Source organism: Taurulus bubalis (genome assembly GCF_910589615.1).
Source record: "Taurulus bubalis genome assembly, chromosome: 9".
In the NCBI taxonomy this organism is placed as follows: domain Eukaryota; kingdom Metazoa; phylum Chordata; class Actinopteri; order Perciformes; family Cottidae; genus Taurulus; species Taurulus bubalis.
Window position 1 is genome coordinate 28,019,146 of NC_136597.1, and position 17,500 is coordinate 28,036,645.

Consider the following 17,500-nt stretch of genomic DNA (forward strand, 5'->3'; position numbering starts at 1 on the left):
CGCTCGGATGCTAGCTAGCAAGCGCTAGCTGCAACTGCCACAAGTTGCCGCTATCTCTAGCTAGTTTTGATTAAATACAACTTTTTGAATGTACTTAGTAGATAAAAGACTGCGCTTTATAGCCCGCATTTGACGGTATCTATCCGTCAGTCTGAGGGAGCTGGTTCAGGTCCCGCTGGTTCAGGTCCCGCTGGTTCAGGTCCCGCTGGTTCAGGTCCCGCTGGTTCCCCTGCACACTGACGCATGGCTCCACAGGTCGGCTCTGCTCAACCACATGGCCCGGGAGCACTCCTTCAGCATCGGGCTGCCGGACAACATCGTGTTCTGCGACCAGTTCCTGGACACGCTGCAGGGCAAGCTGGACAGGTAGGAGCCGAGGCGCCGGAGGACGGGACGTCCCGGAGGTCACGAGGTCATACGCGTGCTAACGGGTTCGTTTCCCGTCAGCCTGCAGTGTCTCTACTGCGAGAAGACCTTCAGGGACAAGACCACGCTGAAGGACCACATGAGGAAGAAGGCTCACCGCCGCATCAACGCCAGCAACCGGCTGTACGACCGCTTCTACGTCATCAACTACCTGGTGAGGGACCAACAACAACAACAACAAAGCAGAGCCGTGCGCTACGCTATCACGCGTCAAATTCAAACACAACTTCAGCAAAACAACTCAGTGTTGTGGCTGCACTGTTTGAGCTCAAGTAAACAAGTGCTGTCAGCGCTAGCAGCTAGCTAGCGCTGACGACACTTGTTTACTTGAGCTCAAACAGTTAGCGAGCTAGCTCGCTGGGTTAGGACCCCTTAAACACAGAAATATAACAGACCAATTGTACTTAAATAAACAAACATGAAGGTTTAAAGACTCGTTCAAGGCCGCGTGGACGTTTGAAACCCAGAGAATCAGGACGACTCGTCTTTAATATTCACATCTCTCTGTGAGGCTTTCAGCTGAATGCTAACCGGTTCACCGCCGTAGCTTAGCATGTTAGCATGCTAACGTTAGCTAACGCGTGTCATCGCAGGTATTTCGGTCATGAACAAAAGTTTAATTTAAAACAACAACCCAAAGTCACAGCACAAATGATTAAAACTGAAACTATTTCCTGTGACTCCTCAGATGTCAGAAGCAGAAAGAAACATTTGTCCTCTTTGAACTTCAGATGTTTTCTCTAAATGTCTCGTTCTCCGCTCAGGAGCTGGGGAAGAGCTGGGAGGAGGTGCAGAGCGAGGACGACCGGGAGCTGCTGGACGAGGACGAGTGAGGGGCTCCTATTGGTCCACAGAGATACCTTTCTGTTTCCTGTGTTGTGAAGCTAAGCCCCGCCTCCCTGTCGCCCCGCAGTGATTGGTCGGACTGGAGAGCTCATCCGGTCTCCGCCGTCTGTCTCTTCTGTGACGACCAGTCTGAGACCATGGAGCAGATCTACGCTCACATGAAGGTCTTAACCCAAATACTGGTCTAGTTAGACTAGCGGGGTCTAGCTGAGACTAACGAGGTCTAGCTTAAGCTAACGGGGTCTAGCTTAAGCTAACGGGGTCTAGCTGAGACTAACGAGGTCTAGCTTAAGCTAACGGGGTCTAGCTGAGACTAACGAGATCTTGTTATAAACGTTTGATCTTTGTTCCTATTCCGTTATTCTTAAGGAAGCTCATGGCTTTGACCTCCATCACCTGAGGACGGAGCTCAGTAAGTCAAACCCAGTTATCATCTTAGAATGACCTTCATCTTTATCATCATCACCTTCATCATGAGTACCCCCCTCTCCCCCCCAGACCTCCGGTTCTACCAGCAGGTCAAACTGGTGAACTTCATCCGGCGGCAGATCCACCAGAGCCGTTGCTACGGCTGCCAGCAGACGTTTGAGTCCAGAGACGCCGTCCTGCGGCACATCGAGGTCGAAGGTCACGCCATGAAGCTGCCGGACGCCGAGACCTGGAACCAGCCACAGTGAGTGTTGTTGTTATTATTGTTATATTATTATTGTTGTTATAATATTATTATTGTTATTAACTCGTCAAACGCAGTGTTGGTGGGAAGCCGGTGAGGGAGGACCGGAGCTGTCTGTGTGGCCGCGTTACAAAGCTTCCTGGTCCAAAGCATTGTGGGAACTGTAGTTCCAAAGCTGAGAACATGATAATCTCCCCAACTAAAAAATAAAAATAATATTAGCTTCTTTTTTTTACACTATCAAATATTTATTACGGTTTTATCTTTGTGATTCTCCTCAGGTGTTACTCATAAGCCCCGCCCCTCTCCTCAGGTGTTACTCATAAGCCCCGCCCCTCTCCTCAGGTGTTACTCATAAGCCCCGCCCCTCTCATCAGGTGGTACTCATAAGCCCCGCCCCTCTCCTCAGGTGGTACTCACAAGCCCCGCCTCTCTCCTCAGGTATTACTTCCCGACCTATGAGAACGACGGGCTGCTGTGCTCGCTCTGCGACAGCGATGGAGACGAAGACGTGCCGGTGATCGGCGAGGACGACTCTGAGCTGCGAGCGCTGAAGCAGAGCGGAGACCTGAGCCAGCTGCTGAGGAGCAGGGGCTCCTGCAGCTAGACGCCGCGCACGAGGCCGTGCACGAGGCCGTGCACGAGGCCGTGCACGAGGCTGCAGCTACACGCCGCGCACGAGCTCGTCATCTTCCCCCGTCAGCGCTGCATAACTCAGATGATTCCTCCTGAACGTGACTTTAAAACCCGTCAGAGATTTTCAGAAGACTCACTGTTGTTACGTTTATTACTTAATGTAATAAACTTAATAACTAGTTTCCTCGCGCACGCAGCAGAAGAAGGGACACGCCCCCGAGTGTCTCCTGTTGAATAAATGTTGTTTAATTTAAGAAAAAATACTCTTTGAAAGCAGATTCACTTCATTTCATTCACGTTATGAGATTATTCATGTATTCATGTGTTCATGTTCATGTCGTTCATTTACGCTGAGTTTGAAATAATGAATATGCTTTTAAAAGAAAGACTCAAAATATAAGCAGGCATCCATACAGGCATCTATATAAATGTTTATTCTTTTAATCAAAATATTGTCTCATTCATTTGAGTCATTTAAGGTTTACTGTATGCTTTGTATTCTCATTGTTAGTTTAAATACTACATTTACTCACTTTTTACTGTTTACACCCAGACTTCACTAAATGTTTGCTCATTGGTTTAAAGTCATGGAATCACTGGTCAACATGTGTAGAACCCTGATGATACGTTATTGAATATTTCTGTCATGTTTACAGCCAACAGGCTACACTGATGTTATTAGTTCAGTAACATTGGTAGAATTATTTTGCAGTATTGATGTAAGGAATGCCTTTAAGAATGAATGAAATATCAGAAAGCTTTTGAAAAACGTTTTCTATTTAATAATCCTCACGCTGCTGCCACTGCCCACTAGAGGGCAGCGTCACACTACTGATGGGATTCAACCCTTTAAGAGGAGGCCTCCTCCTCCTCCTCCTCCTCCTCCTCCTCCTCCTCCTCCTCCTCCTCCTCCTCCTCCTCCTCCTCCTCCTCCTCCTCCTCCTCCTCCTCCTCCTCCTCCTCCTCCTCCTCCTCCTCCTCCTCCTCCTCCTCCTCCTCCTCGGTTTAGGAAAACAAAAACATTAAAAATATATGAGAGAATCCATATTTCTCTGGTGAAGAAGCTCCAATGAAACCTTCAGTCGGTGAGTCACACGGTTATTAATAATATTAATAATAATAATTTCATTATTTATATATTATATTAAATTTCGTTTATTGATCGTGAACCAAAACAAGTTAAAGATTTGAGACAGAAGTTATCAGAACAGCTGAGACTGAAGTCTTCATCATGAAGTCTTTAAGCTCAAGATACACTTACTGGCTTTGTGTGGCTTTCAGCTGCATCTCATGGCCTTCCTGAACCTGAAGATGGAACCTGAAGATGGAACCTGAGGATGGAACCTGAGGATGGAACCTGAAGATGGAACCTGAAGATGGAACCTGAAGATGGAACCTGAAGATGGAACCTGAGGATGGAACCTGAGGATGGAACCTGAAGATGGAACCTGAGGATGGAACCTGAGGATGGAACCTGAGGATGGAACCTGAGGATGGAACCTGAAGATGGAACCTGAGGATGGAACCTGAAGATGGAACCTGAAGATGGAACCTGAAGATGGAACCTGAAGATGGAACCTGAGGATGGAACCTGAGGATGGAACCTGAGGATGTAACCTGAAGATGGAACCTGAAGATGGAACCTGAGGATGGAACCTGAGGATGGAACCTGAGGATGGAACCTGAAGATGGAACCTGAGGATGGAACCTGAGGATGGAACCTGAAGATGGAACCTGAAGATGGAACCTGAAGATGGAACCTGAGGATGGAACCTGAGGATGGAACCTGAGGATGGAACCTGAGGATGGAACCTGAAGATGGAACCTGAAGATGGAACCTGAGGATGGAACCTGAGGATGGAACCTGAGGATGGAACCTGAAGATGGAACCTGAGGATGGAACCTGAGGATGGAACCTGAAGATGGAACCTGAGGATGGAACCTGAAGATGGAACCTGAGGATGGAACCTGAAGATGGAACCTGAGGATGGAACCTGAAGATGGAACCTGAGGATGGAACCGGAGGATGGAACCTGAAGATGGAACCTGAAGATGGAACCTGAAGATGGAACCTGAGGATGGAACCTGAGGATGGAACCTGAAGATGGAACCTGAAGATGGAACCTGAGGATGGAACCTGAAGATGGAACCTGAAGATGGAACCTGAAGATGGAACCTGAAGATGGAACCTGAGGATGGAACCTGGGGATGGAACCTGAGGATGGAACCTGGGGATGGAACCTGGGGATGGAACCTGAGGATGGAACCTGGGGATGGAACCTGAAGATGGAACCTGAAGATGGAACCTGGGGATGGAACCTGAAGATGGAACCTGAGGATGGAACCTGAAGATGGAACCTGAAGATGGAACCTGAAGATGGAACCTGAAGATGGAACCTGGGGATGGAACCTGAAGATGGAACCTGAGGATGGAACCTGAAGATGGAACCTGAGGATGGAACCTGAAGATGGAACCTGAAGATGGAACCTGAGGATGGAACCTGAAGATGGAACCTGAAGATGGAACCTGGGGATGGAACCTGAAGATGGAACCTGAAGATGGAACCTGAAGATGGAACCTGAGGATGATGATATAAAAGCACATCTACTTAAACACACAGCTGATCTTAGTTATTTATTATTGCTGATAGATTCTTTCACATTAGTGCTTTACATTCGGTTCTGTATCTGAACATGAGGAACCATGTGATGTAAACACGTTACGTTCGTGTTCTCTCAGAGAGTCTCTGACGGAGAACCTCACTATGACGCAAGGAGTCTGTGTGTTCTGCACGTATCTGGAGAACCGTTCTCTCTGCAGCGGCTCACATGACATCTACGGAACGTTACGCAATACGTGTCCGTTTACGCTCGTTGCTCGAATACGACAAAATGAACAAAACCTCTCAGTGAGCTCAGGAACCGACGTTTGGGTTCAGAGAACTAGAGAAGTTACTGAAGGGAACAAAACAAGAACCAGGAACAACAGACTTTATAGTAATACAGGGTTCTGGGGTTGGAGCTGAGAGCCGCAGACAGGAAGTCAGGAAGTCAGGAAGTGAGGAAGACATGAAGTGAGGAAGTCATGAAGTGAGGAAGTCAGGAAGTGAGGAAGACAGGAAGTGAGGAAGACAGGAAGTGAGGAAAACAGGAAGTGAGGAAAACAAGAAGTGAGGAAGACGGGAAGTGAGGAAGACGAGAAGTGAGGAAGACAGGAAGTAAAGAAAGACAGGAAGTCATGAAGTGAGGAAGACAGGAAGTGAGGAAGACGATAAGTGAGGAAGACAGGAAGTAAAGAAAGACAGAAAGTCATGAAGTGAGGAAGACAAGAAGTGAGGAAGACAGGAAGTGAGGAAGACGATAAGTGAGGAAGACAGGAAGTAAAGAAAGACAGGAAGTCATGAAGTGAGGAAGACAGGAAGTGAGGAAGACGATAAGTGAGGAAGACAGGAAGTAAAGAAAGACAGGAAGTCATGAAGTGAGGAAGACAGGAAGACAGGGAGTCAGGAAGGCTGAGATGGACTGTTAGTTTGGGTCTGTACATGAGCACATGAGCCTCCTCATCGTCTTCCTCGTCGTGGTCTTCCTCCTCCTCCTCAGCTGAAGAAATCTTTGGAGATGGCCTCCACGAAGTTGGGCGCGGCCATGAGGATGCCGATGGTGCAGAGGATGGTGAAGAGCGAGAACGCCACCAGACACAGCCGGTCGATCACCGCCGCCGCGAACTTCCACTCGCCGCAGAGCGTCTGCTCCTCGTCGCGGCCGCGGAACCGTCCTGCGATGTACCGCACCTCCTCCAGGATCTGGCTAAGCTCCGCCTCCAGCGAGAAGCCCCCCGCCGCCCCTCCTCCTCCGTAGTGCAGCCCCTCCCTCCCCTGGAGGCCCACGTACAGCAGGCTCCCGTTGCCGGCCTGCAGGCGGCGCTGCAGCTCCAGGCTGGACGCGCTGCCGCGGCGAAGCTCGGCCGCGTTCTGGCACGAGACCCGGAGCTTCACCTCACCGGGACGACGCATCCTGAGGAACCAAGAGCACCAGTTCAACAGGATCACTCTGGTCTGAGGAGAGGAGGAGGAGGAGGAGGAGGAGGAGGAAGAGGAGGGGAGGGGAGGGGAGGAGAGGAAGAGGGGGAGAGGAGGAGATGGAGGAGGAGGAGGAGTGGAGGGGGAGGGGAGGAGAGGAAGAGGGGGAGAGGAGGAGATGGAGGAGGAGGAGGAGTGGAGGGGGAGGGGAGGAGAGGAAGAGGAGGAGGAGGAGAGGAAGGGAGGGGGAGGGGAGGAGAGGAAGAGGGGGAGAGGAGGAGATGGAGGAGGAGGAGGAGGAGGAGGGGAGGGGGAGGGGAGGAGAGGAAGAGGAGGAGGAGGAGAGGAAGGGAGGGGGAGGGGAGGAGAGGAAGAGGAAGAGGGGGAGAGGAGGAGATGGAGGAGGAGGAGGAAGATGAAGAGGGGGAGAGGAGGAAGAGGAGGGGAGGAGGAGGAGGAAGAAGAGGGGAGGGGGAGGGGCGGAGAGGAGGAGGAGGAGCGGAGGAGGAAGAGGGGGAGATGGAGGAGGAAGAGGAGGAGAGGGAAGAGGAAGAGGAGGAGAGGAGGAGGAGGGGGGGAGGAAGAGGATGAGGAGGAGGAGGAGGAGATGGAGAAGGATGAGGTGGAGGAGGAGGAGGAGGAGGAGGAGGAAGAGGAAGAAGAGGAGGAGGAGGAGAGGAAGAAGAGGATTAGAGTAGAATCAGTCAAAGAAAAAAAGAAAAGAAGAACAAGAAGAAGAAGAAGAAGAGAGGAATTATCTAAGAGTTGACTCAAACATATTTACATAAGACAATTAATTTATTCAGAAACGTGTTTATGCATAAAAAATGAGCATCTACACGTGTGTGTGTGTGTGTGTGTGTGTGTGTGTGTGTGTGTGTGTGTGTGTGTGTGTGTGTGTGTGTGTGTGTGTGTGTGTGTGTGTGTGTGTGTGTGTGTGTGTGTGTGTGTGTGTGTGTGTGTGTGTGTGTGTGTGTGTGTGTGTGTGGAGATACACATAGAGGATAAAGTGGATCTCAGAGGAAATCTCCTCCAGTCCGATGTTTCTCTTCTCAGCTCGTTAAACGTTCATCAACATAAACGCCTCGCTGCGTTACACAGTGAAGTCAACTCTACTCACGCTTCACTCGCTCCACTTCACTCGCTCCACTTCACTCGCTCCACTCGCTTCATTCGCGCCTGGTCACTTGTGAGGTCACTTTAAGATCACAGTGAGGTCACCAACACGCTCATCTATCTGCTACCTAGTGCACTTAGGTCAGGTTCCCTTTCCTTTCCTTCACCTCTCTATCCTCTGTGTTCATTTCCTTTCCTTTCCTTTTCCCTTCCTTTCCTTTCTAGTGTACTTGAGTTTTCCATCAATCCATCTTTCCATTTCTTTTCTTCATGATTTATTCAGTTTTTGTCTGAATGCTAAACATCAGACTTCCTGTCAGTAATAATGCAAACATGCCTTTTTTTATATATTTGTAGTCCTTAAATAATAATAATAATAATAATAATAATAATAATAGAGCTGAAATCTCTCTATGAACAAGTCCTGGTCTCCACTGAAGCTGCACATGCGCACACACACACACGCACACGCACGCACACGCACACACACACACACACACACACACACACACAGAGGAGGACTCACTGACCCACTGAGGCATGTTCCCTCCGTCGGGGTCGTGGTGATGATACTGCAGAACCAGAACCGTAGCGATGACCGACAGACCCACGATCACCATGGTGGTGGCAAAGTACTGAGCTGGAACACAGAGGTCAAAGGTCAGTTTATATGTAGTGCTTTCTATCCACCTGTATCACCTGAAGAAAGAAGGACACTCTCTAAATGAGATGTAGGAGATTGCCTCTCACATGAGGGACGAGCCCTGTTTCTCATGACTCCAGGTGTCTTATTTATTCATTTACTTTATTTATTTCTGGCTTTTTTTTAGGGCTGTGAGGACCAGGCTTCTGGCTAACGGTTAGCTGCTAACGGTCAGGGCTCTGAGGATGAGGCTTCTGGCTAACGGTTAGCTGCTAACGGTTAGCTGCTAACGGTCAGGGCTCTGAGGATGAGGCTTCTGGCTAACGATTAGCTGCTAACGGTTAGCTGCTAACGGTCAGGGCTCTGAGGATGAGGCTTCTGGCTAACGGTTAGCTGCTAACGGTTGGTAAAAAATGTTGAACCTGTCGGCTCCTTTGTATTTTTCTACATGTGTTAAATAAAGAATATATATAGGAAGTCGTCATGACGTCGCTTTTTGGTTCGTGGACATCACCTTGTAGCCCCGCCCCTAAAGCGTCCCCTGCTTTATGGTCTGTTTGACTCTAAATGACCATCATGTAAATGAACATCATGCTGCATTGAAGAAGAAGCGATGAAGCTCTAGAAGAGAAGCTCACCGATCAGAGGAACTGAGTCAGACGTCGCCGGCATGATCTCAGCGACCAGCAGCATGAAGACGGTCAGAGAGAGCAACACGGTGATGCCTGCAGAGACACAGGGTCGTTATGGACTTTATTACAAGGTCGTTATGGACTTTATTACAAGGTCGTTATGGACGTTTTTTATTTTAAAAGGCATGGAACAGATCACTGTTTGACTTGTGGGGGTTTCTATACTTCCCTTAACGATCACGTTACGAACATGCTCACCCAGCGAGATCTTCTCTCCGGAGTCGGCCGGCAGCAGGAAGACGAGGAGAGCCAGGGTGGAGATGAGGACGCAGGGGATGAGGAGGTTGAGCCCGTAGTAGAGCGTCCTCCTCCTCATCACCACGGTGAAGGTCACGTCGGGGTACGGCTCCTTGCAGCAGTCGTAGAAGCGCTCGCTCCTCCGTCCGGGAACCTCTGCAGACGAAGCAGCAGAGCGGTGAGGAGGAGCTCCAGGGCCCAGACAGACGGACCAGGTGTCCTCCTCTGTGGGGAAACACAAGTGATAACATGGGATCGGGACTTGACTCCTAGAAATCAGCCCCCGCCGATCCGCGGGCTGACGATGTTTACGTTTTGTGAATATTCATTTCTTCGCGATGATTCTGCACAGAAATATGGTTCAACTTCTCTAGAATTTCCGCTTCCGCTGCATTCTGCCCGCGAGATCGTACGAGATGCTAAACATGGACGTGTCTATGACGCGAGCAAAGCTTCACTGTGAGCGAGAGAGAACTGAAGCTATGCTGCAGAGGACGCGGAGCTTCAGAGCCTGAAGGAGTCCATTCCTGCCATGAAGAGGACAACGCCAAGCAAAGGGATCCATTTGAAGATGAGTAAGTGGATTTACTGAACTTTGCAATAGCATATTTTTACGTTAGTAACAGTAGCTGTAACTAACAGGGAAGTAGCTAACGGGAGCTAGCTAACGGGAGCTAACGGGAGAGACAGCGTGTCTGTACGGCTGAACGCTGCGTCATCCAATAGTGTCACGATCACCGCTAGCTCTATTTCAGTGAACGTAGTACGACTAGTAGTGTTGGATCTCTGTTGCGTGTTTGTAAGACTTCAACTATCGTTAGTTTGTTGACGCTAGCTTAGCAACATTAGCACGTGTAGCTCATGTCTTGAGCATAGTCTGTGTTGGATCTCCGTTATGTGTCGATATATCACATACATAACATCGTATCGTGACTTAAGAATAGTGATGACATCGTATCCTGAGGCCTCTGTGATTCTCTCCTCCTTCATATTGCTCGTCTGTCTCTCAGCGCTGTAGAGGGAAACTGATCCGCTCAGTCCGGTCAGAAGACCAGAGGTGTGACTCATAAACCAGTAGCAGTGTTTTGAAACCATTCTGCAACAGACTGGAAGCTGTGCAGAGACCAGAGAGCTTGACGCTTTCCTTTAGTGCGACTTCATCAGGACGTAATCTAATGCAAAGTGCTCTTCTGCTCACGGAAGAGCAGGAAATAAATGAAGCGGCTGTGAGGAGATGAAGGAAAGAGGACAGAGGACAGAGGACAGAGCTCAGAGCTCAGAGGACAGAGGACAGAGCTCAGAGGACAGAGCTCAGAGGACAGAGGACAGAGGACAGAGCTCAGAGGACAGAGCTCAGAGGACAGAGGACAGAGCTCAGAGGACAGAGGACAGAGCTCAGAGCTCAGAGGACAGAGGACAGAGGACAGAGCTCAGAGGACAGAGCTCAGAGGACAGAGCTCAGAGCTCAGAGGACAGAGGACAGAGGACAGAGGACAGAGGACAGAGCTCAGAGGACAGAGGACAGAGGACAGAGGACAGAGCTCAGAGGACAGAGGACAGCGAGGACAAACGGCATGACGTGGAAGTTGTGCTGCAGGAGCGAGGCTCAGGAAGGTAATGATTCCTCCACAGGGGAGAGGCACTCAAACGCCTCACAGGAAGTCAGACCCTCCCCTGTGCTGCATAATGAGGCGCTCACGCTTCGTTACTGCAGTGATTACCACACCGTGTGTGAGCACACACACACTCACTCACTCACTCACTCACTCACTCACTCACTCACTCACTCACTCACTCACTCACACACACACACACACACACACACACACACACACACACACACACACACACACACACACACACACACACACACACACACACACACACACACACACACACGTTGTGATAGCTGAGCAGCCATCTTTGTTCCTCTCAGTGGTTCTACCTCCTGTCTGGATGACCTTTGACCCCTCACCTCCCTCATAACAACTGTACATCCCATAATACAAAAGGAGCATTCCCCGTATTGTTAACTTTAGGTTTGAGGCCGTCTGTAGAGTCCCGTAAATAATAATAATAATAATATATATATTTTTTCCTCCTTTGGTTTTGCTGCATGACAGAAACACTCTGGGGTCGTGAGGAGAATTGAGTGCTGCTTCATTTTCTGTAAAGCACAAAGTGTGTCAGTACCTACTGATGAGGTCATCACAAGAGAAGTTAATGTTGTAGATATGAATCCTTTTGAATTGCACTTTTGTTTAATATATTTTGAGTTAGTGTAAAAGCTGCTCCTCCAGACAGTGACGTGTCTCACAGTAAAGTGTTGGTCATGGATTCAGTGAGTGAGTATTCTCACCTAAAGTCATTTCAGTCTTTTTGAAACTACTTCTTAGTTGTTGGACTTTTTAGTTTGTGCATGAAAGCTGTTGAGTCTGTTTAAAAATGAATATTCTGAATGGTTATGTATGTTGTAATACCTCGTGTCCTCAAGATGCACTTTGTGATTTTTAATTAAAATGCAGCTCATTGAGTGTAAAAGGAACAGTTCCCTCTCTGGCGTCAACACCAGCTGCTGCTTTTGGTTCATCATTAAACTTGTTTTTGTGTTATGATCATATTCTACTCTCTCAGGTTCAAACCATCTTTTCCTTCGACTCATCTGAGAAGTTGAGAATGTTCCTGGATTTGGGTCACGGCTCGTCATCCAGGGTCCGACCATCAGGACCGCTGGGCCTTTCATACAGAAGAGGAACAAAATAAGTAAATGTGGAAATATAAAGAATAAATAAAAATCAATGAATATGAAGACAAGTAACACAATATGAAAAAACTTAGAATTTTGTTGATTTATTTCTGTATAAATCTATTCATATATATACTTAAAAACATATATAAAAATTACACGAAAGCAATAAAGGAAAGAATAAGGAAAAGTAAATATTTAGTCCATCTGTACTTTTTTGACTACTGTTGTCTTTAATGTCTTTTTTATGTTTATCTTGTTATTGTATATTGTGTGTAAGTAGGAAGAGCAAAGAGAAACCGGAGTCAAACTCCATGTGTGTGAAGCCGTTGAAGAGGCTCTGGTTCTCAGGACGTTCTGACCCAACACTGGAACAAGCATCTTTTCCACAGAAGTCGTTGAAAGTGAAACGAATGAGTTCTGCTCCATAAAACCCACTTCCCTCACGCTGTGAATTAGTCCCTCAACACGGAGAGCGCTGTACGCCACACGGTTTAATCTCCTCCATAGGTGGAAGTGGGGGTTTAAATTAAATCCCCGGTGCGGCTCATTGGCTGAGAAGCGTCCCGTTTCCTTCCGGTCGTGCCGGCTGAGGGAAGCGAGCGCCGCAGCGCTGGACGTGACTTCAACTTCCACAAAGAAGTCGATGAGAGTAGCAGTGACATGTTGGGAATGTTGCCGTGCGTTGAGTGCGGCGCTGTGGTTAGCCTAGCTTAGCATAAAGACTGGAAGCAGTGGGAAACAGCTAGCATGTACAAAAGTAAAAAATTACACCAACAAACCAAAGAGCTAAAGCACAGACTGAATGTAAGAAGTGGATGTAGATGTCGTGACGTCAAGCCTCGAGTTCGGCTTTTTGGCCGTCGCCATCTTGTTTTTTGCAACAAACGTCTTGTGCATACGTTCAAGAAACGGGAATTTAAACAAGTTTTAATGTGACTGAAAATATGTGGTCACCTGGGTCTGTTGTCCCTCCAACACACTTTAACACATGAAGCATTGACTTCTGTACAACCAGAGGAGTCGCCCCCTGGTGGTCAGGAGAGAGAATGCAGCTTTAACACATGAAGCATTGACTTCTATACAACCAGAGGAGTCGCCCCCTGGTGGTCAGGAGAGAGAATGCAGCTTTAACACATGAAGCATTGACTTCTATACAACCAGAGGAGTCGCCCCCTGGTGGTCAGGAGAGAGAATGCAGCTTTAACACATGAAGCATTGACTTCTATACAACCAGAGGAGTCGCCCCCTGGTGGTCAGGAGAGAGAATGCAGCTTTAACACATGAAGCATATACTTCTATACAACCAGAGGAGTCGCCCCCTGGTGGTCAGGAGAGAGAATGCAGCTTTAACACATGAAGTATAGACTTCTATACAACCAGAGGAGTCGCCCCCTGGTGGTCAGGAGAGAGAATGCAGCTTTAACACATGAAGCATATACTTCTATACAACCAGAGGCGTCGGCGTGCTCACCCACGAGGTCCCACTCTCCGTTGGCGATGTATCCGGTGACGTCGGCCTCGATCATCTGCAGGTCCAGAGACCAGCCGCCGTACGTCCACGAGCCGAACTTCAGGTCGCAGCGCTGCACGTCGAAGGGAAACCAGCGGACGTCGATGTAACAGGTGCTCTTAAATATTCCTAAAGATAAAGATAAGGGTAAGAAGCGGAGAGAAAGAAATGAGAAAAACAACCTCAGAATAAGAAGCTGATAAAGCTGTGGTTCTCGTTAGCGTCAGCAGGAGGTCGATAGCTCATCAACGCTCAAACTAACAGGAAACAGTCGAGAGGAAGAAGAGCAACGGGGACGAAGAGAGGATTCGTCCAGACGGAGCTGATGTTTACTGACTAGCACAATATATGTTGGAGAGGGAATGAAGACTTGTGTTGGTTTCCAGGCGCAACATGTCTGGTCTCCATCTGGACGGCTGAGTCTGAGGTTCATTAACTTTGATCAGCTGGGAAATCCAATCTGTTCACATGTTAAATGATCCCTGAGCAGAGCCTTCAGGCTGGAAGAAGATATGAAGAATGGGCCTGTCCATAAGTGGGAGTGGCCTGTCTGCCAGTGGGAGTAGCCTGTCTGCCAGTGGGAGTGGCCTGTCCATAAGTGGGAGTGGCCTGTCTGCAAGTGGGAGTAGCCTGTCTGCCAGTGGGAGTGGCCTGTACATAAATGGGAGTGGCCTGTCTGCAAGTGGGAGTAGCCTGTCTGCCAGTGGGAGTGGCCTGTACATAAGTGGGAGTGGCCTGTACATAAATGGGAGTGGCCTGTCTGCCAGTGGGAGTGGCCTGTCTGCCAGTGGGAGGGCCTTCTGGTGGGTTACCTGGTGGCAGGTACTGGCAGTAGCCGGTGGAGTTGACCAGGATGTTGGTGTGGAAGGAGGCATCGAACCTTTCGTCGGCACTGTGGAGACAGAGACAGGTCAGTGACCCTCAAGGACCCTCAAGGACCCTGAAGGACCCTCAAGGTCCCTCAGGGTCCCTCAAGGATCTCAAGGACCCTCAATGATCCTTGAGGATCCTCACCTGTTGTACAGCAGGATGTCCGGCCTCCAGATCTGGCTGTCGGGGAACCGGACGTTGGTCACAGCAGGATAGTCTGACTGGTTCCACTGCAGGTAGAAGTCTGTCCAGTACTGAAACACCACGCACACGTTTAATACTTTAAACACTTTAAACACTTTAAACGCTTTTAAACACGTTGATATTAAAGTTCAAACTGATCCACTCAAAGTCACGGACTATAGACATCACTTCAAATAGTTTTTTATTGATTTGATATTTGAGTGATTTCATCCAAAAGAATAACGGGACCGACTCCGTCAGTGAATATATTGTATGTTTTGTTATTTAAGTTCATTCACATGGAGAAGAACATGACGCTGACTTCATGTGTTCAACACCCTGATGAAGACATTCACATCTTAATTGAACTAAATCTCTGGAGCGACTGTAGATCATGGGGATGAGCGGTCGTCCCGAAACCACAGGGTCGTGGGTTCGATCCCCATGCGTAAAGCGTTGCAGCTGCTAACCGTTAGCACGTTAGCACACCAACCGTTACTCATGCGTCTCCTGTGGTCAGTGAAGATGCTTCTGGGCACAAACAGCTTTTAGATGATTAGAGAACTCAACAAAAGCATTCAAACATTACACAAGTACACAAAAGCAACAACACACAAGCTGCCCGTGAGCCTGGAGGAGAAACCTGCTCCAAAACGTTGAGATTGATTCTGGTGAGTCAAAGTTTTCTAAATTGCCAGGAGAGAAACTTCAAAAAGCTTCAGAATCAAACATTAAAAACAAACCCATGCAGCTCCTTCACTAACACACAATGGTGCTGAAGAAGAGGAGGAGGAGGAGGAAATGCCAAATTAAATTAAGCCAAAAGGCGAGCTGGTCCTGGGAGGAGGCGGCAGAGAGAGGAAGCAACCTTTCCATCACAGGAGCAGATTAAACCGGATTAGTGCGACGCCGCTTTACCAACACGCCGTCCTCACAGCTGGAGACAAACCAACTACATCCAGACCGCTGCATGGGAGGAGAGGAAGAGGAGGAAGAGGAAGAGGAAGACTCACCAGCTGCAGCCAGATGTTGGTGGTCAGCACCTGGTTCTTCTCGTCCTGAACACAGAAAAGCAGCAGTCAGCGTCTGTGTGTTCGCTAAAGAAACTAAAGAAACAAACTCGCTGCTCTTCTCTTGTCTCTCTTCCTCCTGACGGAGGCGGCGCAGGAGGAAGAGTAGCGTCAGTCTGATGGACGTTGCTTTCATTCTCAGGCGGAGAGAATCAGAAGGACGAGCAGGAGGACGTTAGAGGTCGACATCATAGCGGTTTAATAGAGAAACGACCTTCAGTGACCTGGACAGCGAGCGTTTCCATTAAAACACAAATTTAGCTTTGTGGAGCACCGTTTAGCTTTGCTTAGCGTTTTGTAGCGCCGTTTAGCATTGTGTAGCGCCGTTTAGCATTGTTTTGCTTTGTGTAGCACCGTTTAGCATCGTGTAGCGCCGTTTAGCATCGTTTAGCATCACGTCGCATTGTTTAGCGTTGTGTAACGGCGTTTAGCGCCGTTTAGCATTGTGTAGCCCGGTTTAGCATCGTGTAGCATCGTTTAGCATCGTGTAGCGTTGTTTAGTGTCTTTTAGCATTGTGTAGCGTAGTTTAGCATCATGTAGCGTCGTTTAGCATCGTGTAGCCTCGTTTAGTGTCTTTTAGCTTTGTGTAGCGTCGTTTAGCATTGTGTAGCGACGTTTAGCGTCTTTTAGCTTTGTGTAGCGTCGTTTAGCGAGTCTCATGCAACATCGCGTGAGTGAGGCATCTCAGCTTTCATGAAGACAAACTTTGAATTAAACTGGAAGAAGATTCCGACGTCTTGGAAGACGCGAATGTGCAGAAGAGAAGAAGAAGAAGCTGCTTCTGCTCTGCTGAATATGAATCTGTGTCATTATCTGATATTAATAAGTCATGAATTACAAGATGAGGCTAATGAGGAGGAGAAGAAGAGCAGAAGGGAGGAAACCCAGAACTGTGTTTAGTGATGAAGATAACGATGATGAAGAACAATAACGTGTCACGCGGTGAAGCCATAAATGATAAACGAGGATTTGTTTGTTGTGTGTGTGTGTGTGTGTGTGTGTGTGTGTGTGTGTGTGTGTGTGTGTGTGTGTGTGTGTGTGTGTGTGTGTGTGTTCTCACCACGTCCATGATCTGCAGCAGACTGAAGCTGAAGTTCACCGTGAGGCTCTGGGAGTCGTTGCCGACCGGCCGCTCCAGCGGGTTGTAGTTCCTCATCAGATCCTCGTAGAGGCGCCGCTGATGGAAACCCTGCAGGGAGCCTGGACCCAACACGGGACTTTAGTCCTGGACCAACACGGGACTTTAGTACTGGACCAACACGGGACTTTAGTCCTGGACCCAACACGGGACTTTAGTCCTGGACCAACACGGGACTTTAGTCCTGGACCAACACGGGACTTTAGTACTGGACCCAACACGGGACTTTAGTACTGGACCCAACACGGGACTTTAGTACTGGACCAACACGGGACTTTAGTACTGGACCCAACACGGGACTTTAGTCCTGGACCAACACGGGACTTTAGTCCTGGACCAACACGGGACTTTAGTCCTGGACCAACACGGGACTTTAGTACTGGACCAACACGGGACTTTAGTACTGGACCCAACACGGGACTTTAGTCCTGGACCAACACGGGACTTTAGTACTGGACCAACACGGGACTTTAGTACTGGACCCAACACGGGACTTTAATACTGGACCAACACGGGACTTTAGTACTGGACCAACACGGGACTTTAGTACTGGACCAACACAAGACTTTAGTACTGGACCAACACGGGACTTTAGTACTGGACCAACACGGGACTTTAATACTGGACCAACACGGGACTTTAGTACTGGACCCAACACGGGACTTTAGTACTGGACCAACACGGGACTTTA

At 48.6% G+C, this 17,500-nt stretch overlaps 2 protein-coding genes across 2 annotated transcripts in view; one reads left to right on the forward strand and one right to left on the reverse strand.

The window, feature by feature from the left end:
• The window catches only part of znf277 (zinc finger protein 277), a 5,562-nt gene extending 2,329 nt beyond the window's left edge, over positions 1 to 3,233 (forward strand). Inside the window, exons 6-12 of the mRNA XM_079223765.1 lie at positions 256 to 366; positions 448 to 580; positions 1,191 to 1,255; positions 1,340 to 1,436; positions 1,642 to 1,684; positions 1,771 to 1,945; positions 2,387 to 3,233. Coding sequence (XP_079079891.1) covers positions 256 to 366; positions 448 to 580; positions 1,191 to 1,255; positions 1,340 to 1,436; positions 1,642 to 1,684; positions 1,771 to 1,945; positions 2,387 to 2,552 — 790 coding nt within the window. The 3' untranslated portion in view covers positions 2,553 to 3,233. The remainder of the gene's footprint in view (positions 1 to 255; positions 367 to 447; positions 581 to 1,190; positions 1,256 to 1,339; positions 1,437 to 1,641; positions 1,685 to 1,770; positions 1,946 to 2,386) is intronic.
• Positions 3,234 to 6,177: 2,944 nt separating this feature from the next.
• LOC306741579 (neuronal acetylcholine receptor subunit alpha-7) overlaps positions 6,178 to 17,500 on the reverse strand; it is a gene marked incomplete at both ends in the record, with an annotated part of 13,430 nt that continues 2,107 nt past the window's right edge. Inside the window, 9 exons of the mRNA XM_079223884.1 lie at positions 6,178 to 6,636; positions 8,247 to 8,356; positions 8,998 to 9,084; positions 9,250 to 9,444; positions 13,509 to 13,676; positions 14,360 to 14,439; positions 14,562 to 14,671; positions 15,614 to 15,658; positions 16,732 to 16,871. Coding sequence (XP_079080010.1) covers positions 6,178 to 6,636; positions 8,247 to 8,356; positions 8,998 to 9,084; positions 9,250 to 9,444; positions 13,509 to 13,676; positions 14,360 to 14,439; positions 14,562 to 14,671; positions 15,614 to 15,658; positions 16,732 to 16,871 — 1,394 coding nt within the window. The remainder of the gene's footprint in view (positions 6,637 to 8,246; positions 8,357 to 8,997; positions 9,085 to 9,249; positions 9,445 to 13,508; positions 13,677 to 14,359; positions 14,440 to 14,561; positions 14,672 to 15,613; positions 15,659 to 16,731; positions 16,872 to 17,500) is intronic.